Source organism: Apus apus, chromosome 2, assembly GCF_020740795.1.
Source record: "Apus apus isolate bApuApu2 chromosome 2, bApuApu2.pri.cur, whole genome shotgun sequence".
Taxonomy (NCBI): domain Eukaryota; kingdom Metazoa; phylum Chordata; class Aves; order Apodiformes; family Apodidae; genus Apus; species Apus apus.
The window spans coordinates 119,336,885-119,358,718 of NC_067283.1; the positions used below are offsets into that span (position 1 = coordinate 119,336,885).

The 21,834-nt window shown below is 33.6% G+C and overlaps 1 protein-coding gene across 15 annotated transcripts in view; it reads right to left on the reverse strand.

Moving 5' to 3' along the window:
* Positions 1–21,834, reverse strand: part of ASPH (aspartate beta-hydroxylase) — a 106,985-nt gene that overhangs the window by 59,170 nt on the left and 25,981 nt on the right. For 8 of the 15 annotated variants that reach the window (XM_051609752.1, XM_051609758.1, XM_051609755.1 and 5 more), the window contains 8 exons: positions 15,703–15,747; positions 8,924–9,013; positions 7,311–7,385; positions 6,699–6,860; positions 5,464–5,523; positions 4,542–4,598; positions 4,020–4,064; positions 3,225–3,260 (listed from right to left, as the gene is read on the reverse strand). In XM_051609752.1, the coding sequence (XP_051465712.1) occupies positions 3,225–3,260; positions 4,020–4,064; positions 4,542–4,598; positions 5,464–5,523; positions 6,699–6,860; positions 7,311–7,385; positions 8,924–9,013; positions 15,703–15,747 (570 nt within the window). The remainder of the gene's footprint in view (positions 1–3,224; positions 3,261–4,019; positions 4,065–4,541; positions 4,599–5,463; positions 5,524–6,698; positions 6,861–7,310; positions 7,386–8,923; positions 9,014–15,702; positions 15,748–21,834) is intronic. The other 7 variants (XM_051609759.1, XM_051609757.1, XM_051609751.1 and 4 more) reach the window with 3 other exon arrangements.

Consider the following 21,834-nt stretch of genomic DNA (forward strand, 5'->3'; position numbering starts at 1 on the left):
GTGAACATAATCCTGCAATTTCAAGCATTTCTATATATGCAGATTATATACCAAAACCAATTACAACAATAAAGCTATTATGTTGTACAATTGTTATAATTCACTTGCACTCCTAATCTTTGAGTAAAGATCCAGTCTAATATTTTTAACTCTGAAGAAGGAATAAATAGGTTAAGAATATTCGTTATTTTACTTCAGATACTGTCTGAAAATAGACAAAATGCTATCCGTTAATTGTCTGAATTTTCAATATACATATATTATGCATTTTAGGACTGAAAAAGTTCAATGTTCATCCAGTGTTTTGGATAATTCCATTATCTTAAAAGGCACTAATCTTCATCTGAAAAAGGTTATTTACACAAGTGTTGGTTTTTTTTAAATAAAATCTTTCTACTACTGTTTTATCCCAAAAGGCACTAGTAGTCACTTGGCTCCCCCACCCTCTCTTAAAAAAAAATAAAAATCCATGATCTGGAAGTCTTAATTTCTAATTAAAATCTCAAACTTGCCTTCATGAAACTCTTCACGGTATTACTGAAAGTCGTGTACAATAACTGAGTCCCTGTATTCCAAGCTACATGTTCTTTCCATTTACACTCTTCATTGTGGGCACACACACTCATGTCAACTATAGAATTTTTAGAATTAACAATAATTGCAGAATTAAGAAGCAAGTCACCTAAATTAAGAAGCAAGTCACACAATGCAAGAGTCAGAAAAGAAATTTAACTCCTCTGGCCAACAATCATACTGGCACTGCCCTAACAGCTTTCTGAGAATTCTAGAAAGCATCAGGATTGGAGAAAATAATACATCAGAGGGTCTGCCAGAAGAGGGGAAAAATATCTGATTGACAGAGATAGAGAAAATACATTGACTCTAGAACAGAGAAGCTTATACTTCTGCTGATTTCTGATCTGCATCTGAAGCTTTAAAGAGAATCTTCTTGTGGATGTGAGCTGCAGTTTTGGAGCTAATGTCAAAAACACAGCCCTAGATTTGAGAAAAAAGAATTTCAGATCTCCATGATGGCTGCCATCTCTGATTTTAGAAAACTCCGTCTCCAGGAGAAGAGAAAATCTGTTTCCTTTTCGATCCAACCAAAAGCAAATTTAAAGCTATAAGAATGATGGGCCAGGAAACAACAGGGATGAAAACTAGGTACTATAACTGCTAAAATGGTGTCCAGTAAACATTAATGAACAACTACAACTCCCATGTCCTGAAACTGGATAGATTGAACACAGAAGGAAAACATGGTGTGTCACAGAAAGACAGCCTCACATACTTCAGTACATCTTCTGAGACATCCATGGTGGGCTGGTTAGCTCAAACCCTAAAGGACTGACAACATAAGATGAGCCTATAGCACTGAGCATGATTAGACTATCTTGCTCATCTTTTCTAGGGATTCTGATAGCAATTTCTCATTATTTTCTCTGGTTATTTCTGAGACACCAGTGAGTGCCTGGAAATAACAGGTCTGCCCTTGGAACAAATAGTGAAATTCCAAATAAATTCTTAACTTCACGTAACATTCAAGATGGGAAGAGGTTCAGCAGGGATAAAAAAAAATAAAAAATAAGTATTTGCAAGTGCCAAGAGCACTCAATGCTTCACCTGACTGGTATTTTTCTTCTACACTGCTCCAGGCTGGAGCTCTCAATTAAACTCCTCTATAAAGTACAAGGAAGCATTGTGCTTTCTTTCAGAACCAGATGGTCTCAAAGAGAGGACTTGGAAGCAAGGCACAATTCTGTTAAAAAAGAGGTGAATTTTTGTCAAGACAAAAGCAGTTTGTCAGAAGTGTAGGCATACTTCACTGCATAAAAAGCCTGGCAATTTAGTAGCCAATAATAATTTTTTGCCAATCACCTCCCACACCTTGGAATTTCCTTTTGACAAAAAGAATGGAATTTCCTATTCTCTTCATCAGCCTAATTAGAGGATTTGGAATAGTAAAGAAAGAGCAGAAAAAAAATCCTAAATCTGATTTAAAACTCTCATTGTGGCACACGAAACCACAGCTTGTGAAACACATGAATTACGCACAAAACAGAGCTATTCACTGTTCCTGTGCTGAGGCGCCAGAAGAGACTGCAGAATGTAAAATGGTTTTGGAACTGATTCTATGGAAAACTGATATAAATTACTTTGGGAACCTCTGTAATCATCTTACTCCAAAAACAGCTAGAGACCATGGAAGAGTTCTCTAATCATGTTACCACTACTTCTGAAGGAGTTTGAAAAGTGAAGACTAAAAGTTGCACTTCTTCATAGCCAGGTGTGAGAAGCAAGAGAAGTGATTCTTGATTAGGAATGTATGTGCCTGCTTGAAAGAAGAGTAAATAAGCATAGGGAAAAAGGTAGGTCTCTCTTGCTTTTCTGTCCTATTGATGCTGCTACATTTCATCAAGCGCATCACAGATGAGGCAAATAATCCTTTTCTGCAGACTGAGCAAGATATGGACTAAGGGCTAAATAGACCTTTGGGACAGTGAAAGTCCTTCAATGGGATTTTTACTTCTATGCCAAAGGTGGATGTGAGAATTTCCTGAGGACAAAGAACGAACTTCAAGGTTTTCTGTCACAAATATTTTGAAGTTAAGAATTGTTCCTTACTCAGGTTACATAAACATGGAAAATAAACAAGGGTGACTTGCTTAACTTTTCTGAAGTACAGTAGTCTGTACAGGATCTCTCAGAAGAAATCACAACCACATACCTTTGTTTCAAGACTGTGACCACTAGAATTCTTCTCAGTTACTTTTTGATACAGTCTCAGAAATCATTAGCAAATCATTAACCAAATCAAACAAGAAGAAAATAATGTCCAAATAACTGGCAGTTACAGACAAGTTGAAAATGAAGCATTGAGCTATAAAGCAATAAACCACAGCTGACTTGGCTGGGGTTTCATAAGAAAAAGAGCATGTAAAGTCTTCAACATCCTCATTCCACGTATGTCCAAAGTATGACAAAGAGAATCAATATGGGAATATAACCTGTATGCATACTCTTATATTTATCCCAGTGTTAGAAACTGATTGATTGCTTACAAATCCAGGGGGTCTGAACATAAAAAGACATCCAAAACCTTAATTGAAAACTTGCAAAGTAATGTGACAACTTAGAAAAATTTTAAGACAAATTATTTCATTTTCATATTAATGAAATACTTTTTGATACTGTCACTTCATTAAATGTAGGAGTTGTCATACCATTGTCTTCATTATAATCGTCTTGCACTTTATCCTCTGTTTAAAGGAAAAAAAAAGTCAACATGAAAATGTGGAATTTTAAAACATACATAAATACATACAAATAATACAGAGTCAATTTTATTAAGAAAAAATAGAATATTAAAAACTACAGTATTTTATACTGTATCAAAGTTAAAAAGAGTTCAACAAAGCTGAAGATTTCTATGGAATCCCGTGGGAATTGAATGATTTTCTGGCTTCACAAGATAGACTTAAGAAAGATAAGGCACCATCATAAGATTTTTCTTTTATAGTTCATGAACTCTTCTACAAATTACCTCCAATTCAGAATGGAAATACTCATCCTTTCTATATACAGCAAAATTCTACAGTGGAATTTAGGAATCCACTTATTACTGCTTAAAAAAAATAAATTTTTTAAAGATCCTACTGTTTTCCTGACACCACACTAATTCCAGTATCTTTGGCAAACTGAAATTATTTTTTATCCACAGAAAAACTTCTGTGCAATTTAAAATATACACTTCAATTCTCCTGGAAATGTAACCCCCAAAATACTATTCTGCCCATTTGGCTGACATTAGAAAAAGGAGTATTCATAAAGGTCTCTGCATTTTTTGAGAAGTTAAATAAAAATACAGATGTAATAACCTACTGAGGAATTGATGAAACCTACAAAGTCCAACGGTTTTGGGGTTTTTTTGTTGCTTGTTTGCTTGTTGTTGTTTTTCTTGATTTGAGGCCAAAATTTAATGAAACTTCAAAAAAGAGAAATAAGATTTTGGACTGTACCTAAATAATATTCCATAGCATCTTCTAGCATTATCTCAGGGTCACCTTAAATAAAAACATTTAAAATTTTATATTCTTAACAAATTTCCTTGCAACAGCTAAATAACAAAAGAAAAGTTAAAAAGATTCCATATTTAGCTCAAGAATAACAGAACTAAACATTCTGATGTTTTACTTGAAAGTGACAGCTGGACTGTAAAACACATACAGCAGCTAACTCTTTAAGTCACACAACATAGTAAATTCATGCATATTTGTATTAGGCTTAAAATTAGGAATACAACTAGGCCTTTGATAATTCATTGATTAGAATGGAATTAGGTATTTGTGGATTAGATTAATGGACTGTTGTGTTGACAAATATAACAGTAACACAGCTGCAGAAATCAGCCTTATCTGAAACTACTTGAAAAACTGTTTGAAAATAAAACTGTGATGTAAACCGTCAATGTGACATGTTACTTTGAAGCATGCTTAAAAAAGTGATTACAGTATAATCTGAAGTAATTAAAATTAACAAACCTGGAGCTTCTGGATCGCTTACTGTATTTTCTACTTCCACATCAAATTCATATGAAACTGTAAATTCAATATGAAAAAATAAGAAATTAAATCTTTTTAATACTCTGTTATTTTAACATGAATCCATAATGTGTCTGACAATAGCTAAATGTAGCTCCTTAGCTGAAAAGTAACAAATCAAAACCTTACAGACACTTGCAACTTGGCACATGGCAAACTAATGGAAGGTGCTGGATCACTTTCACTTCCATTTTCCATTATCCTGTCTTTATGAAAACTAGATCCGTTAGTGTCTCCATCAGTATTTTTAATAGTTTTTCTAATAGAAATAAAAAACTTGATCTTCCTCAATCCTAAAATTTCTAAAGTACCATGTCCTTGGTGCTGACTCACTGTTAGATAGAACAATCAGATGTAAAGAAACTAACAGTCCTGCAGGACTGGATGCTTCTGAAAAGTGATAGGTTCCACATGAGAACATAAGTTTCTGACTAATGCCAAGAATAATAAACTAGAAGACCCTTAGCATCGTATGCTGTAATAAAACAGTATTCTAAGCAATACACCTCATTCTCACATTCTTGGAATGTAAAACCATGTACCTCTTGCCTGTCCAGATCCCAATCATACACAACTGCCAGAAACACACAGAAAAGTAAAAATGAAGTTTTTGCACCAATGCAAGTAAAGTTTCCACATCTATAATTTGTTCTTTTTAAGAATCACTTGCAATAGCAAGTATGATACATCTCAAAGTAAAAATATACAAGGCAATCAAGAATATTTGTTTTGAAAAAAAAAATAATTCTCAAAATTACATATTCTTATACCATCCTAACCTTTTTTATTTTGCTTTCTCACATAATTTGCTACATTTAGACAGAAAAATAATATTATCAAGTTTGGAAAAATAAAATTATACCTGGAGCTTCATATGGTTCAGGCTCCACTGCTCCAAGATCTTCTGCCAAAAGATCAGCATCTGAGAAACAAACATGAATTTATAAATTTTAAAATTTTAAAATCAATTAATGATGCTGCAAATGCTGTGACAGAATATTGTGTAAGAATAGAGCCAAATTTCAATGAAGAAATTCTAAGTACATTTCTTCTAGTGCCAGCGAGATTAGTATATAGATTGACAAAATAAAAATAATCATTTTAGTCTTACATATAATATTGAGAATGTGTATACACATATAAACCCTATACATATTTGCTCAAAAAAAGATGAGTCTCCACAGAAATTTCTGTGTCAATGTAAAGTAAGTAGAACATATTCTCTTTGCCTCCTAAAAAGTAATTTTGAAGACTTAAAGTAACTGGCATTTGAATTTGTCCTCTGTTGCCCTACTTTTACTTGCACTGTGGATAAGTAGAAGAAACACAAAAACAAGGAGATATAATAGACCCAGACTGAAAAGAATCCCTTCTGTTGTGAAGAAAAATTCTCAGTGTACTTGCAGCAATGAAAACTTTCGGATTACATCTGTTATATGAGTTTTTCAAAAAGAGGTATTAAGATACGTATAAAACTTCAGCAGTGCACTTAAAAAGCATCCAGAATATTTTTTAAGTTGGATTTAAATTATATGATCAGCTTTAAAATTTTGATTACAATTTATATAATCCTGTCAATTTCACAAGGTAGAAGGATACAAGCATCTTTAGATAATATTATGTTCTCACCAGAACTTGCAATATAATTTATGTATAACATTCTCCAAAAGAGCCACATTAGAAAGAGAGTGAGAATAAGGCTGTCTACAAACGTCTGCACTAATAAACTCTTAAAATTTAGTTGAATGAATTAAAATGTCCAGAAGCAGAATCCATAGATATTATAGATGTCTCTCTATTCACAGAGATGAATACCGGGAGTATAGATTAATTTCTCTGGTTGAAAGCCAATAACGCAGTAGCAATAATTAAAGAATAACATACAATTATCTGGATGCCATAAAAAATAACATAAAAGTAACATATTTTGATTAAAAAAATACTTATTTGGTAAATAATACTTGCTGTACTTGACATTTGCTAAGTCTCTATTGCAAGGAGAAGTGATGAGTCAAGTTTTTAATGAGATGTAGTTCTGTTTGTCTGTTCTTACTTTTGGCAAAATTCAATTTGAAATATATTTAGTCATTCAGATACCTTTCTGAATTGAATCGGGTGTCTCATAAGCTTCTTGCATTTCATTTTCTAATTCTTTGAGCAAGTCATCTGTTGTAGGAGCTTCAAGAGTTTCTCCATGTATTTCTTCCTTCACTTGCCACTGATCATTTATACTTTGATCTACATCTTCATGCCTCTCTCCTAATCAATAATGCAGATTATTAGTGATACATATTCTTTGCTAAAGTCTATTACCAGCAAATATTCAGTTTTCAGCACTTCATGACCGGGAGCGGGGACAGATAACTTGTCTGTACCTTTCAGCAGTATAAACACAAAGCCTCTGTACTGACTTGCCAGTGGCTTCTTTGCTCACAGCAAAGGCCATCTCTGTTTAACCATTCTTGGACTCTACACAGTCTTCTGAGAAAATCTTTGTCAGCTAAGCTACTGCTGCCAAACACTGCTGGGTTAAGAGGTTTAGAATTTGGTGACTGAATTTTCAGAATTTTCTTGAACATATGAGCTGATTAGAATGTTTTTTACAGGCAAAAGTACTTCAAGTGCATACCAAAAACAGACTCTAAGGGTTGTCTTGCCTATGGCAATATTTATAAATTCTACAGTGATTTCTGAGTGTTAGTGCATTACCAGGGTGGGAATGGAGAGCCTCGTGAAGAACAGACTGAATTTCCTCTTCCATGTCTATGTCAGCATTCTTGACTTCTAAAAGGATTATAAATTGCAGCAAAGGTAGGTAAGTGCAAAAGGCAAAGTCTAAACATTAGCTCAAAGGCTGCAGTTTTTACTAGCATCATTAAGTTCTCAATCCAATTTCATAAAGTTCCATAGAGATTTGCTTGATGAACCTCTGCAACTCATGCAATTACAGAAACAATTTGGTTTTGCTAACTCTGCAATATGTAAATTGTCTGCATCAATCACACCAGATTCATTCTGAAGATGAATTGCAAGAATTTATCTACCCTGCATTTTCTATGTGTATATTTTTCTCAGTGGCAGTACCTATTCAAATGAAGAATTCTCTTCTAAGTAATTATTTAACTAAAACTTTCATCCATTACTTTTCTAAAATGTAGGCAACCACACTAGCACATCATATTTGACAACAGAATGTCATTTTCAGGTGTTGGGTTTTGTTTGCTTTATGAACAGGGAAAAAAGATACTAACATTACAATATCAAGGTCTCATCCTGGCAGTTCCCAGAAGAATAAATCACTAATTTATTTCAGGGACAAGTGATTCTCATATAAAACACCAGCCCAGGACCTAAAAGGGATTTGTATGAAGTGTAGCCTTCATAAAAATGTCCTGAAATTAACATTGAAAAACTCAACAAAAGAAAACCAAATCACAGCTCTTTTTCAAATAAAGACCCAAAATGGTATCAGTTATGAAGCCAAACAAAAAAAGGAAACAACAGTTATCATTTTATATTAAGTTTTTATAAATGATAACTTAGTAAAAGTAATGCAAGTATTTTAAAACAAATTCTATATTCCATTTTCTTGACCATATGCTCCATATTTGTGGGTTATTGTGTCAATTGCATCAGGTTCACAAACGTCAAGAAGGATAAGTAAGCCACTTCAAGGAACAGGCAAAAATTTGTACTCTCTAAATAATACTAAAATATAAATCACATATCTGAAATCTGACATGTAAAATTATTTTTCTTGAATTCCTTTTGAACCTAATAAATGTTAATAATACTTACAGGACTTTTAAAATGTTAAATTTTTTTTTCAACACTAGAAGTTGTATTTATTGTATTTATGATACTGGTTTTAATAGAAAACTGGGTATTTTATTAATCTTTTAAATTGGTTGTTGGGCTTTTCTGGGGTGTTTTTGTTTGGTTGGTTTTGTTGGGTTTTTTTAAGTGGAGAATCTGTTGTTATTCTGACTGGGTACACTGTTGCATACATATCAAAATCACAACTGTACATCAGCAGAAGTTATTCTGATGGGATATCGTTCTGATAGCAATCATGAAAGCTGACAAGAGTACCTTCTATATTTTTAAATTGTAAATTTTCCATGGTCACTGATTTATATAAAATTATCAACAGATTCCCATTAAATAAACTATAGTTGATGAGCCACTCTTAAAAGTCACCAAAGATTTCTTTTTCTACCCAAAGAAATAACACAATGAGCTTGAGTGCTGATGAAGCAGAATTATAATCCAAGTGAAGTACTGTATCTTTTGTTTCACCTGTGGTTTACAAAAGGCCTTACCTGATTCGACATACGACTTCTCTGCAGACTGGATCGTCTCATCAGATTCTGGTGAAGCTGGCTGTGCTGGGACAGATCTTTCTTTAAGGCCTGCATTTTTCAGTTACAAAGTTAACTTTATGCTCTTTTTTTATCTGATTCAATTATAAACTAAGAAAGTTGTTTCACTTAAATTAACTGACACAAAATTCTCCAAAATGCATTAAAAAAATTAACCACAATTACAGGGCTGTTCTTATATACAGTGATATACACAAAGTCTGAAGTGCATGTTTCAGATAATAAACAAATGTTTTTAAGACAAACATACAATGGGTGTGTGTGTGTGGGGAAGGTACAGAAATTTAACCACTTGCTTTTATTCCAAAGTAACTGAACTAAAATTACTCTGCTATTCTCAATATCTACTCAGAAGAAAAAGAGGTAGCAGGTTTTTCACAGTTTTTCTCTTTGGGCAAAAAGTGCTTCATACGCTCCATTTTACAGGTTTTATGAAGAACTAATTTGAACTTAATAACATGCTGCTCAGAATGTGAAGAGGTATTTTAAATTCCTAAAGTTAAACCTTAGAAGTTCTGATAAAGAGAATTGCAGTTTCTTCAAAATCAGGTAATTACAGTCTCCAGCTTATTTTGACAACTAAATTACTACAGGAAAAGTGTGACTAATGGAATTTCACCACAAAGATGCTTACTATCTAAATATGCCACACAATGCCTCTAGATTAAAACATAACGAAAAGAAAGCAAACAGTAACAGCAGTGATTGACACCATGGTAAGAGATTAAGGTAATTAATAGACTTAAAAGATTATGACACATCTTAAGACACCACATCCTTAAAAAAGAATGTATTGGTATTAGCCTAATCATCATCTCAGCTATCCTTTACAAAGGATTCAAGGAAGACTTAAAAAAAAGAGGTTCAGACTGGATATAAGAAAAACTTTCACCCCCATGCACTGCCCCTACCTCCCCCATGAGAACAGTCAAATCAGTGGGAAAAGGCTGCACAGACAGGTTGTGCATTCCCATCCTTGGAGACTTTAAAGACCACACTGGATAACAGCCAGCTTATCCTGGTCATACCTCTGAGGTCAACCTGTTTTGAGCAGGATGGTGGAATACAGGTCTTCTGAAGTTCATTCCAAACAGAATTCTCCTCTAATCCTATATAATTTTTCCTAGGCTCATATTTAAGTATCAGTTCAAAGGTCAATTAGGATAAAACTATGTTCTAAAATAGACACACATTACTCAAAACAAACTAGCTGCTCAAGGGCTGCATGCACAGAAATAAATAGAAAATAAATATTTAAGAAAGCAGAAGCTACACTACAATGTACACTCCTGTATTGGTGACAATCTTGTAAAAGCAACACTAATGGGAACAATATAAGTATTACATTTCAAGTTAGTAAAGTTTTCTAAAAAAGAATTACCAGGTTTCTACCGAGTCAAACATATCTCAATACACACAGAACTAGTATGTTTCAAAACTTCGTGTGAACTACAGAAACAGCAATTCTGCTTTCACAAATACAGGACACTCTCCTTACACATAAACCTCTAAGTAAGTCTTCATATCTTCAATAACCCACATGTCAAATTCCCAGCAACCACTTGCTGTTTTATGAACAATAAATGGATTAAAAATATTTCAAAAGATAGTATTTCACAGCCAACAAGCACCTAGGGTGTGTATAAGGAGAGAAGGGACTAGCAAGAGTATTTCTTTGTTTTGCTTTAGCATTTCTGAACTTCACTTTCAAGCTTTTTATACACATCTATCATGTGTTAATGACTGATTCCTATTCAATCCTGGCGAGTATATAGTATGTTAAGTAATTTACTTTTTGCAAGATACTAGTTTCTCTCATCTTTTTATTAAAATAAAGTTGCGCTTAGTTTTTACTTGCATAGCACACTGCTTGAGCTTATGTGGTAACTTGCCATGTTAAATTGAATGACAATAATATTTCATAGATATATACAACAGCACAACAAATCTCTGGGGCAAAAATCTCATTTTATTGTGTGACTATCTGTACAGCTTTGAGTGCTGCTCAAATAAAACATTCTTTGGAAAAATAAAATTAAAAAATATTTTTAGCACCAGATAAACTTTGGGTCAAACATTGTGTTAATCAGAAAGACAGCTCATTCCAAATTTCACTCCCAGACAGTTACAACTTCTGTCACATTAGGGGAGAAAATAAGTGATGTGTACTATATCACCATGCTACCATTCTTAAGAAGTGTGATTTGAGTGCTCCCCTGTCAAATATGTATCTTCACACTTATTAAAGATGAAGATGTCTATCGTGACAGAAACTTAAAAGAGAATGCTCATTATGCAAGTGCATTTATTGAAACTTCATTCTGTCAAGTTTTTGCTAAGCACTATAAAATTCATAACACACACATCTTTTGCATTCTTCTTCACACATATATTTAGAAAATAGCTCAGTATATCGTCTCTGTTAATTATCATAGCAAGAATCTCAAGCTACTGTACTATTTTCTACAGCTTTCATTTGAACTATTTTTCATAACTTTGCTTTAAAAAAAAATACATCAGATTATATCTTACCCTATTACCACATCTTATACCTCTAGGGATATCAAAGCACCTTTACAGAGAAACTTCTGTGCTGTATTGAAAGTCTGAGGTACTGTTATACAGAAAATTTAAGCAAAACCATGAACAGAATCAACATTCAGGACTTCAATCTTACATCATCACCCACATGCATATACTCACACTCAATTTCACACCTTAGTTTTGTCTTCTTTAAAGCAATATGCAGTATAACAACAATAAATCTTCAGCTTGCATTACAAATTTTGTTCTGAATCTTGTGTAATTTTATTGTGTAATTAATATTTCAATATACTAAGCAATATTATTTGTCTGGTAGAATTACAAAATACTGCTTTCCCATATAAACTTGAAAGCAAGTAGATTTAATAGCATATGAGATACCTCTGCAGAAATATTTTATAACTTTGCTTATTCTAATGAGACTTCTTGATAAATCATTCCTTGGTGATAAAATACAGAAGCTTTAAGAGCAAACTAATATGGGAGCTTGCTTGCAGAAGTATCAAGTACTTTATAAAACATTGTTTGAAGAAAATAATAGCTGCAAAAATACATAAGCTGTTCTCTAATCAAGTTGAACCAGAATACAGTAGTAGTGGCATATCACATCCTAAAATCTGATTGGAATCCAACAATATCCATCAATGGTGAAATTGGTGGCCTAATTTTCAGAAGTATTAATTACAGAAGCTTGGAAAATTTGGAATAATTAGGACACAGTTAATTGAAAAGTGGCAATCAATCAAGTTTTCAGACCTAAAGATAACCAATAAATAAATAAAGGACCTAAGAAAGAAAAGCAAAATATATTGTCCCAGGATCAATAAACAAAAGTGTTGCAACATCCTGGTTGAGCCTCAAATATATGTAATGCTAAAGTTGGTTTGAGTGTGTAAGAAACAGTTCTCTCAGTCTACTTGGGGGAAAAAAGTTTAGCAGGGAATATTTGACACCTATTTGCTAATCTCCTATGATAATACTTTCATTAATGCTCACCTCAGTTGTTTTTGTGGAACAGAAATATTTTCTTGTGAGTTTCCACTATATATGTCCAGATTTTCCTCTTAATATTGCTTTTAAATTTGCATTTGATATACAATATTACATATTCATCCCCACATCAAGAAAATAGCATTTTAATACAGAAAACAATGAAAGGGAAACAACCAAACCACCAGATTTAGAGAATGCTTGAAGTAAATGGCATCATTTTAACATTTCTGTTTTCAATACAGACTATCAGCCAGGCATATTAACATATGTATGTTTCACAGCAGATATTTTTGGTTTGTGTTTACAAAGCCACTACACACTTAACAGTTTTCAAACAAGTATTGTATATTGCCTTTATTCATACTTATTTCCAGAAAACATCTTCTCATTGTCATATTTATCACATTTAAAAAATGTGCTGGACTTCTCATTCTCGAGGTCTGTTCATCATTAGAAGAACCAGAACTCTGTTTATTTCTTTTCTTTCTTGTCTTCCTTGGATGCGTTTTTAACTATCTTTTTTGTTTCTTTGTCTTTTCCCACCTGCATAGTACCATCCTTTTCACTGGCTGTTTTTTTTGTAGTGTCCTTGGACTTTACATTTTTATCTAGGCTCTTTTCCTTTTCCTTTCCTCTGTCCCTTTTAGCCTTGTCAGAATCTTTCTTTAATTTATTCGTATCAACAGCTTTCTTGTCCTTTCGATCAGCAGCATCTTTTCCCTTCCTGGCTTTCTTTTTTTCTTCCTCATTTTTGACGTTCTCCTTCTTGGATTCCTGCTTCTCCCTTAATTTCTTGAGTGGTTCTTTAATAGCTTCTTTTATTTTTTAGTTTTTCAGTTAAAAAAGAGGAAATGTTCAATAAGAGAACCATTCTTAGAACAGAAAACGTCTTATGAACAACTATCTAAAAGCTTTGACTGAATTCTTACTTAATGTTTGTTAGATGCCAATGTAAACTTTTATAATTAACTAATTATGCTTTAAGCAATTTAAACAAATTAGTTTTGACTTTTAGCAGTATCTCACACCATGCAGCCAGCCGATAACCTTACCTTACTGAAACTGCATTCAAGTAAAGCACTACACTAGTGAAAACCATGCCTCTATTATCTTACTGATAGCTAACTTGCACACAATGCTAAAACCAATTCTGTCTGTGAGCATGAAAATCACATTAAATTTTTGAATCTTTGACAACAGCATGACAGTTATAGGATCTAAAAATGTCAAGAGAACCACCAAAGGATTTTTTTTCCCCCCACAGGTTTCTCAGCTTTCTAAAACTACAACTGAAAGTCTTATGACTACAACACTTTCCTGACATTGTTACCTCAGATTAAGCCACGACTTAAAAATGTTTCTGAAGTATGTACTTTACAAATAAGAACACACAATAATTAAGAGGAAACAGCAATGTTGGGGTGAATTAAATAAACTCCAAAAGAAGTTACCTCAGTTTGACCTTATTCAGTGATCTAAAAGTAACAACCACCAAGTAATTTTTATATCTTTGCTTTTCCATATGTAGCATTATTAGTAATACCTTTTTCTTTGTTTTACTTTGGAGTTATATCTCTTGTGCTTATTTTCTCTATTTCAATTCTGATTTGGCTGTGACATGGTATCTGGATAATATATCAGAAGAAGAGTCAGAACAGCATCCCTAAAATTGCATGTTCAATATTTACCTTCACGTTGACAACAGTTTCAAAGACATGTGTCAGTACCAGCAGCATTCTCCAGAATAAGGAATTTTTAACTCAATAAAACAGAATTTTTCCCATTAGATCTCTGAATTCAATATTTGTACCTAATTTTAAAACTAATACTCCAACCACATTGTTAAAAAGCAATACAAATTTAATATGTAAAATACAACACCCTATTTTTATACAGACTTTTGAGAGAAATCATAGTCTGTTGAGGGAAAAAAAAGGCAAGTGACAATATTTCTCCTGTAACATCTACCTCTAACTGCTCTGTAATGCCTTTGTGGAGTGAACAATTCAATCGCACAGCTCAAACTAAAAGGAAAAATCACATTTCCTTCTAACAAGTTGGTTTTAGTGTTTTTGCATAAAGCATTTGAACATTTCCTCATTCTCACATCAAACATTGAAAAATAACCCAAAACTCAGGAATTACTTGTTAAATTACATTTATTACATTCTTGGAAACACTCAATTTGCAGCCAAGTCATACCAAGCATGATGTGGAACAAATGCTAAACATTTCCACTTGCATGCAAGATGCTGTGAGAAGTCATGTTCATATGAGCATCAGAGCTTCTCTCAGTAAATGCATTTTTCCTTAATGAGACTTTGTTTTACAAATAGTCTGCATTTTTCACATACTGCTAGAAAAAAACACATTCAGGTCTAAGTGTCTTTAATGCAACAAAGGGACCAGCTTCTTCACACAGCACTATGCTGCCTTAAGATAAGTGAGCACATCTAAAGCACCAGAAACACATCCAGGACTTTTTGCTGAGGTTAATTAACTTTTTTAGTCTCTCTGTTGCATTGAACGCATTTAGACCATTATGTCCTGTTCACACAGCAATGTAATTATAAGTAAATAGATGGCATAAATCAGCTGCAAGCTGACTACTTCAGGCTTTTGGAGAAGGTGCAAGTATAATCACCACAATCAATCCTGCAAATACTACTAAAGGGTAATTACTGAACTTTACCTAAATTCCTCCTCCCATAAGAAAATGACAAAACTATTTAAGCACGTAAGCAATTAAGGTGCTCAAGTCCTGTTACAATATAGTAATAGAATCAAGAAATCATAAAAGATAACTAAAGGAGGATTTCACACAGAGCAAAATCTTCATATAAATCACAACTTTTTATGAAACATGCAGAATATGAAGTTATAAGTAACTACTTAAAATTCAAACAAGACAACTGTTGTAAAAAAAAAAAGTCAGAAGCAAAATACAATCTCATGTTAGGAAAGCACTCATATTGCCATTAAATTACAATTGGCAGTGAAAAAAAAAGCTGACTGAGAAACAGGGAGAAAAACAGCCTTGCTGTACCATTAGTCAACACTTAGCCAACATAGCTAGTATTAGTAAACATTATTATAACCTGCAATCTGTATTTGCAATGCACATGCAGCTCAGACTTCATTATCTGCATAAAGTTCCACAAGAAAAAGAACATTAAAAATACCTTTGACTTTAGTTTTTTTCTTGGCTACCCCTCCTGGCTCCTCACCTGATTTGTTGCAAAACGGAAACAGGTTATGAACATATCTGTGATGTTCAACAAACATGACATAAAATTTTCCCATCTGCCAGGCTATGTAAAAAGTTACTTTTCACAGCAAACTGCAATGCCACAGAGAGATACCAAATGTTAAATCATTAAGAATAAGGCAGAGTAGAAGACCACAAGTACAGAGATAGAAGACTAATTAATCCAACAGAAGTACCACATTACTAGAAACATGCTACTTGAGATGCTTCTTAACTTCTTAGAGCTAGCTGAGTTCTCTCCAGATAGCATGATACCATGTAATTATGACCAACATCCCAGCTGATTTCTCTACTAGGTATTGTACCAGTTCTCTCTCAAATCCACTAATTTATATTTCTATACAATCTTATAAATCTTTAATAAACGTTTCAACTCAAAAGACTTTCAAGCATATATGCATGTAAACTATACGAACTGTATTTTCATAGAATCATAGAATCCTAGGGGTTGGAAGGGACCTCGAAAGATCATCTAGTCCAACCCCCCCTGCCAGAGCAGGGTCACCTAGAGTACATCACATAGGAATGCATCCAGGTGGGTTTTGAATGTCTCCAGTGAAGGAGACTCCACAACCTCCCTGGGCAGCCTGTTCCAGTGCTCTGTCACTCTTACAGTAAAAAAATTTTTTCGGATATTCACCTTGAACCTCCTATGCTCCAATTTACACCCATTACCCCTTGTCCTATCACTGGTCATCACTGAGAAGAGCCTAACTCCATCTCCCTGACACTCACCCCTTACATATTTGTAAACATTGATGAGGTCACCCCTCAGCCTCCTTTTCCCCAAGCTAAAGAGACCCAGCTCCCTCAACCTTTCCTCATAAGGGAGATGTTCCACTCCCTTAATCATCTTAGTAGCTCTTACAAGCTCTTACAAGCTCTTTTTCTTACAATGGATTACATTCTACCTTTTTTTATCCAATGAACAATGTTTTGGAAAAGGTATTGTTCACATTCCAAAAAGCAGTTACCATTCCATTTCAGTTAAAATACTTACTGCTTTACTTAAGATCATTTAAAACTGTTAAGACTTTAATTTAAAGAATAAGCCTTACTCCCCAAATTGCCGCCCTCTTTCCTCATTGGAGCTAACAGAAACTGAACTCATTCTGCATCTTGATTGTGCTTTATAACTAGTTCCACAACAGGTATGAAGGCAAAAGCCTTCCCCAAAATACGTATAATACTTAGCCTCATCTTTCATCTCATAAAAAGAGATTGGATTATCACAATCATGTTGCTGTGGATTAACACTTAAATCCCATAAACACAACTACCTTAACCACAAAAATCATGTGCATTGCTACCTAGAAACCAACTAGAAAGTTAAGAAAAGTTATGATAAATATATTGTTTAAACTCATACATAATCTTATTGAACTAGAAGAGATATTCCTATGTCTCAACATGAGCGTTCTCATTCGGACATATAAAACATCTACATTAAACACCTGAACCTTGAGCTTGGGTTTCCAGAAAACTATTAATAACTACCCAAACTACAACACAACACCTCAGCACTTGTCCCTAAAAACCAAACCAAACTAACCTTCCATATTCTACACTAAAAACATTTCATAAATTTAATGAATGCAGCCATTGGAGTAATTCTAATAAATCTCATTTCTATCTCACATATTTTCAAAGTATCAAGAATTAATATTATGGGCAAAATATCTTTAAAAATGGTTTAGGCAGGTAAAAATACAAATTTCTTACAAATTCATACCTGGAATATGAAAGCTTTTTTAAGCTCTTCCCTGACAGTTTACCATCGTTACTGAAGTCTGGAGTTCAAACTTGACTAAACTCATATTCAATCTTATAATTTCGAAGCTGTGTGTAGAAAAGTAAGTAAACAAGTTCCTCATATAAAAGCAAGAACAGGCTCCAACTTTGTTACACTACAGCATCAATGAAAACATAAATAATAAGAGGTACTCAGAAAAGCTGTAGAAAGCCATACGTAAATTTTTAGCTCCTCCCCTCTTTTTATAGTAAAATCAAGTATTACTGGGTACTTTAAGAAACACTCATAAAGCATCTCTTGACAAGGAAAACAAGAAATTCTATAAAGAGCTCTACACATGAAAATTATCATGCAGATATTTGAAATTATTTTAAAATAAAATCATTTGCACTATGTTGAACACTGCAAATTACCTTGTTTCCAGATTATTGGTATTTTCAATTGTTAACTATTCAGGCAAGCAGTAATTTGTTTCTGTTCTTATACAATGAATAGTTATGATTCTCAGCAAATTATCAATGGATTACATATTCCATAAATCATGCACCATTTAACATATTACAAATAGACCCATTTATGGGGAAAGTATGTAGAATAATATATTTCAAGATCTCTACTATTAATGTCATAATCACAAGACAGAATACCTGCTGCATCTTGATTTCCACCTTGACTGGGTCCCTACAATGGCAACAGCACAGTGAAGTCTCATTTGTGAGCCCAAACAGGTTGAAACAAGACACTGGTGCAAAAAATTTCACTTTGCCAATATAGTAACGTCCTGGGACATGTGATAAAATCTGGCATCTAAGTAAATTAATTGGCAAAGAGGCTTCAGCTCTCACAGCATTAGTGCACATAAACCAGTGTCCAGAATTTCATGAATTATGTAACTGAATTTCTGGACCCCTAGTCTAAGTTCCAGTTCTAGTGTCATCACACTTTTTTTGAGCTAGGGTTTAAGGCCCTTCTTTTTCCCACTCAGTCCTACATTATAAATGTCCAGTGCTGTCAATCCAAAAAGAAATACAGAATTTGTAATCACATATATGGTTATGATGGAATGTCAGAAATGGCTACTACTGGAGTCAGTGAATTAAAAAGTAGACTTCAAAGTTAACATAGCTGGATAGGTTCCCGATATTTTCAAACTAACTGCTTTAAACAGTCTTACTAAAATTTTAATATGCATGTCAAACTGGTTATTTCTACATTAGGCTTAATGATAGATAACTTAGTATCTTGACTGATTCTTTGAAACTTAGATCATTACAAAGCATTCTAATTATGCAACAAAATCCAGTTGTTTCTTCTGGTTTTCCTCATTAAAATTTTCAAGAACAAGTTCCATAAATAGAACTCCCAAGTGGGAGCACAGCTTTAGAGATTCATCATCAAAAGAAACATATTAATGCTATTTTTATTTGGAAATACAAGCACTTCAAAACAAAAATAAGAGATAACACAAAGTACTTGGTCTTTTTGAGTAATTTCACAGATGTTGACGGACAACATTCTCATACTTAATATATTGAGAAACATTGTTTATTCTTGCATATGCAAATTCCATACTGTTCATTTAACATTACTGAGACCTTTAATCGCCTTGCTATACAAAAGGCTTTGCCACATGAAAAAAAATCCAATAAATCAATTTTACCACAAAGTCTCCCTGAGTAAACTCTTTTTAACCTGTAGCATCATCCAACAGATGTGAGCTAATTACGGTGGCTTATCCACTTACATGTGAAAAAGGAAGAGACTACACATAAGCACAGAAAGCATACGGTGAAGGTTAGCAATAAGCAACTGACAGACAGAACTCACTAGCCTTCTGCAACTTGTGCAAAACCTGTATAACCAAACAAAAAGCGTCAAGCTTTAAATATTAGAGCTTGTGTTCAGACTCTTGCCTTAATTCATGAGGTCCCCTCAAAAACCTCCTTCACCACAGAAAATTAGCAAAAAGATATTAAAATTGCAGAACAAAAAAGGCAATACAGATCAGTAAGCCCCAAACATTAACCTTTTTTTCTCTTTTTTTGTTTTCCTTCTCCAGAAGAACTGCCATGTCAGAAAAAGCTTTTATTGTTTGTGTATGCACTTGCATATAATTATTACTATTTTTTGCATTTATAATATGCTGCGTTGGCTATACAAGGTCTTCTGCTGAAGAAAATAGCCCACTGACAAAAAGCTAGCACCCACTTACCTGAAACTGAACTCATTACCTGTATGAAGAGCATGGGCACACCAAAGCCTGTAACCCTCACAAATGCAAGACAATTTTTTTAATTCATACAACTAACATTAAAAAATAAAATACTCTCAATACATTATCAGTAAATTGCTTTAATATCTGCTTCTTATTTAACTGCCTAAATTTAGAAGAAAAATCCAAATTAGAGACATGGAGCAGAAAGCATCTTCTTCCCTGAAGTCAGAGATGCATGTATCACATCTCGTATAAGAAGCTAAAAGAAACGGATAAGCAAGTTTTGTTTTTATTAGTCTCACCTTGAGGAATCCATCCTAACTGACCATAAGAAATACAATATTTAACGTATTTCTTGCTGTTGTGCCATCATTATGATAGCTGCTTAATTGATGGCAACCAAATAGGGAAAATAGTATGCATCTATCCAAAATGAGTAACCTGTCCACAACAGCTTTCCCCAGCTCTCAAACACTAATCAACTCATGTACAATACAGCTGGATTTTCAGCTTTTTTTTAGCTGCATTTTCAGAATTTCAACATACGCAAACAATTTTCCGTTTGTTCTCTTAAATTCTAATTTATTCTATATATATTTCTCCCACATAAAACACTATCTTACTTTCAAATTAGATATTGTTGAAGGTGGTCACAGAAATCTGGGGTTCAAACCTTCCATACATTCTCAGCCATTCCAGATATATGTGTATTAAGGTGGTTTTTCCATAAAGTTTCTTTGCATTAATATCACAACAAAGCAAGGCAGAGCTTATGCTAAAAAGGTTAATGCAGTATTTTGTTTGGAAGTTGTAAACTTCTGTTGAAAATTAGCAGTTAAAATAACAAACATTTACATGAGAAAATCACAAAGCAAGACATCCCACACATTTCTAAAAATGCTGGCCAAACTGGAAGACTACAGCTTTAGTCATAGATATTTAGGTCTGGAGCTCTTTAAAATTTAGTAAAATGACCTGTAAGGAATATGAAGGTAGCTAATGAAAGCTCTGTTCCTAATTTAACATGAAATCACTCAATTTTCTAGAAAATCCAGCAAGTTCCTATCACATAAACAATATATTTTCCTTATTAAAAATATCATTTGCTACTTTTTTGTTCCTGTTTTAAATTCTCAAACCAAAAACTGCAGGTAAAAAGCAGGAGATTTGCCTTCTGACATAATTATTCTAAAATAATGTCAAAAGGGAAATCTGCTACAGCTTTCTACCTACAGTTTAAAACCACTTCAAGAGTTTTCTGGACTTCTTTTAAAGCATTATCAGTTATAAAATACAGTCAGTGTATTAGTCACCACAAATCAAACTAAAAATTTAGGTTTCAATTTCTTCAACTAATTTAAAATGCTTTGTGTGGACTTGGAAGCAAGAGTTAAGACATCCTTCCTTATTTCCGTATTTTGCTCAGCTTAACCTTTTTGTTGTTAAAATGCTTTTAAAAAAAAACAAAACACAAAAAACCACAAAAAAACACACCAAAAAAAATCCCACAACAAACAAACAACCTGCCATGCTGATAAAACTCATCTAAATCTTACTACCACCCTTATTAGCCAAGTCCTACTTGCAATCACAACAATTAATGCAACATTTTAAAATCAAACTTTATTCCAAACTTCTGAAGAACTTTAAAAGCTAGTGAGGGTTTAATTATTAACTCAAAATGAACTACACCAGGCAAGAGTGAACACTTCAGGGGAAAAAAAAAAAACAAACACAACAAAACCAAAAAACAACTATATTCAGGAAAACTAAGCATTCTAGAAAGTTATACAGTAATTACAGAATAACAGAATGTAAGGAGCTGGAAGGGACCTCTGGAGATCATCTAGTCCAACCCCCCTCTGACAGAGCAGGTTGCACAGGATGGCATCCAGATGGATTTTTTATGTCTCCAGAGATGGAGACATCACAACCTCTCTGGGCTGTCTGTTGCAGTGCTCTGCCACCCTCAAAGTATGTAAGTTCCTCTTCATGTTTAGTTGGAACTTCGTATGTTCAAGTTTGTGCCTGTTACCTCTTGTCCTGTCAGTGAGAACGACAGAAAAAAGACTGGCCTC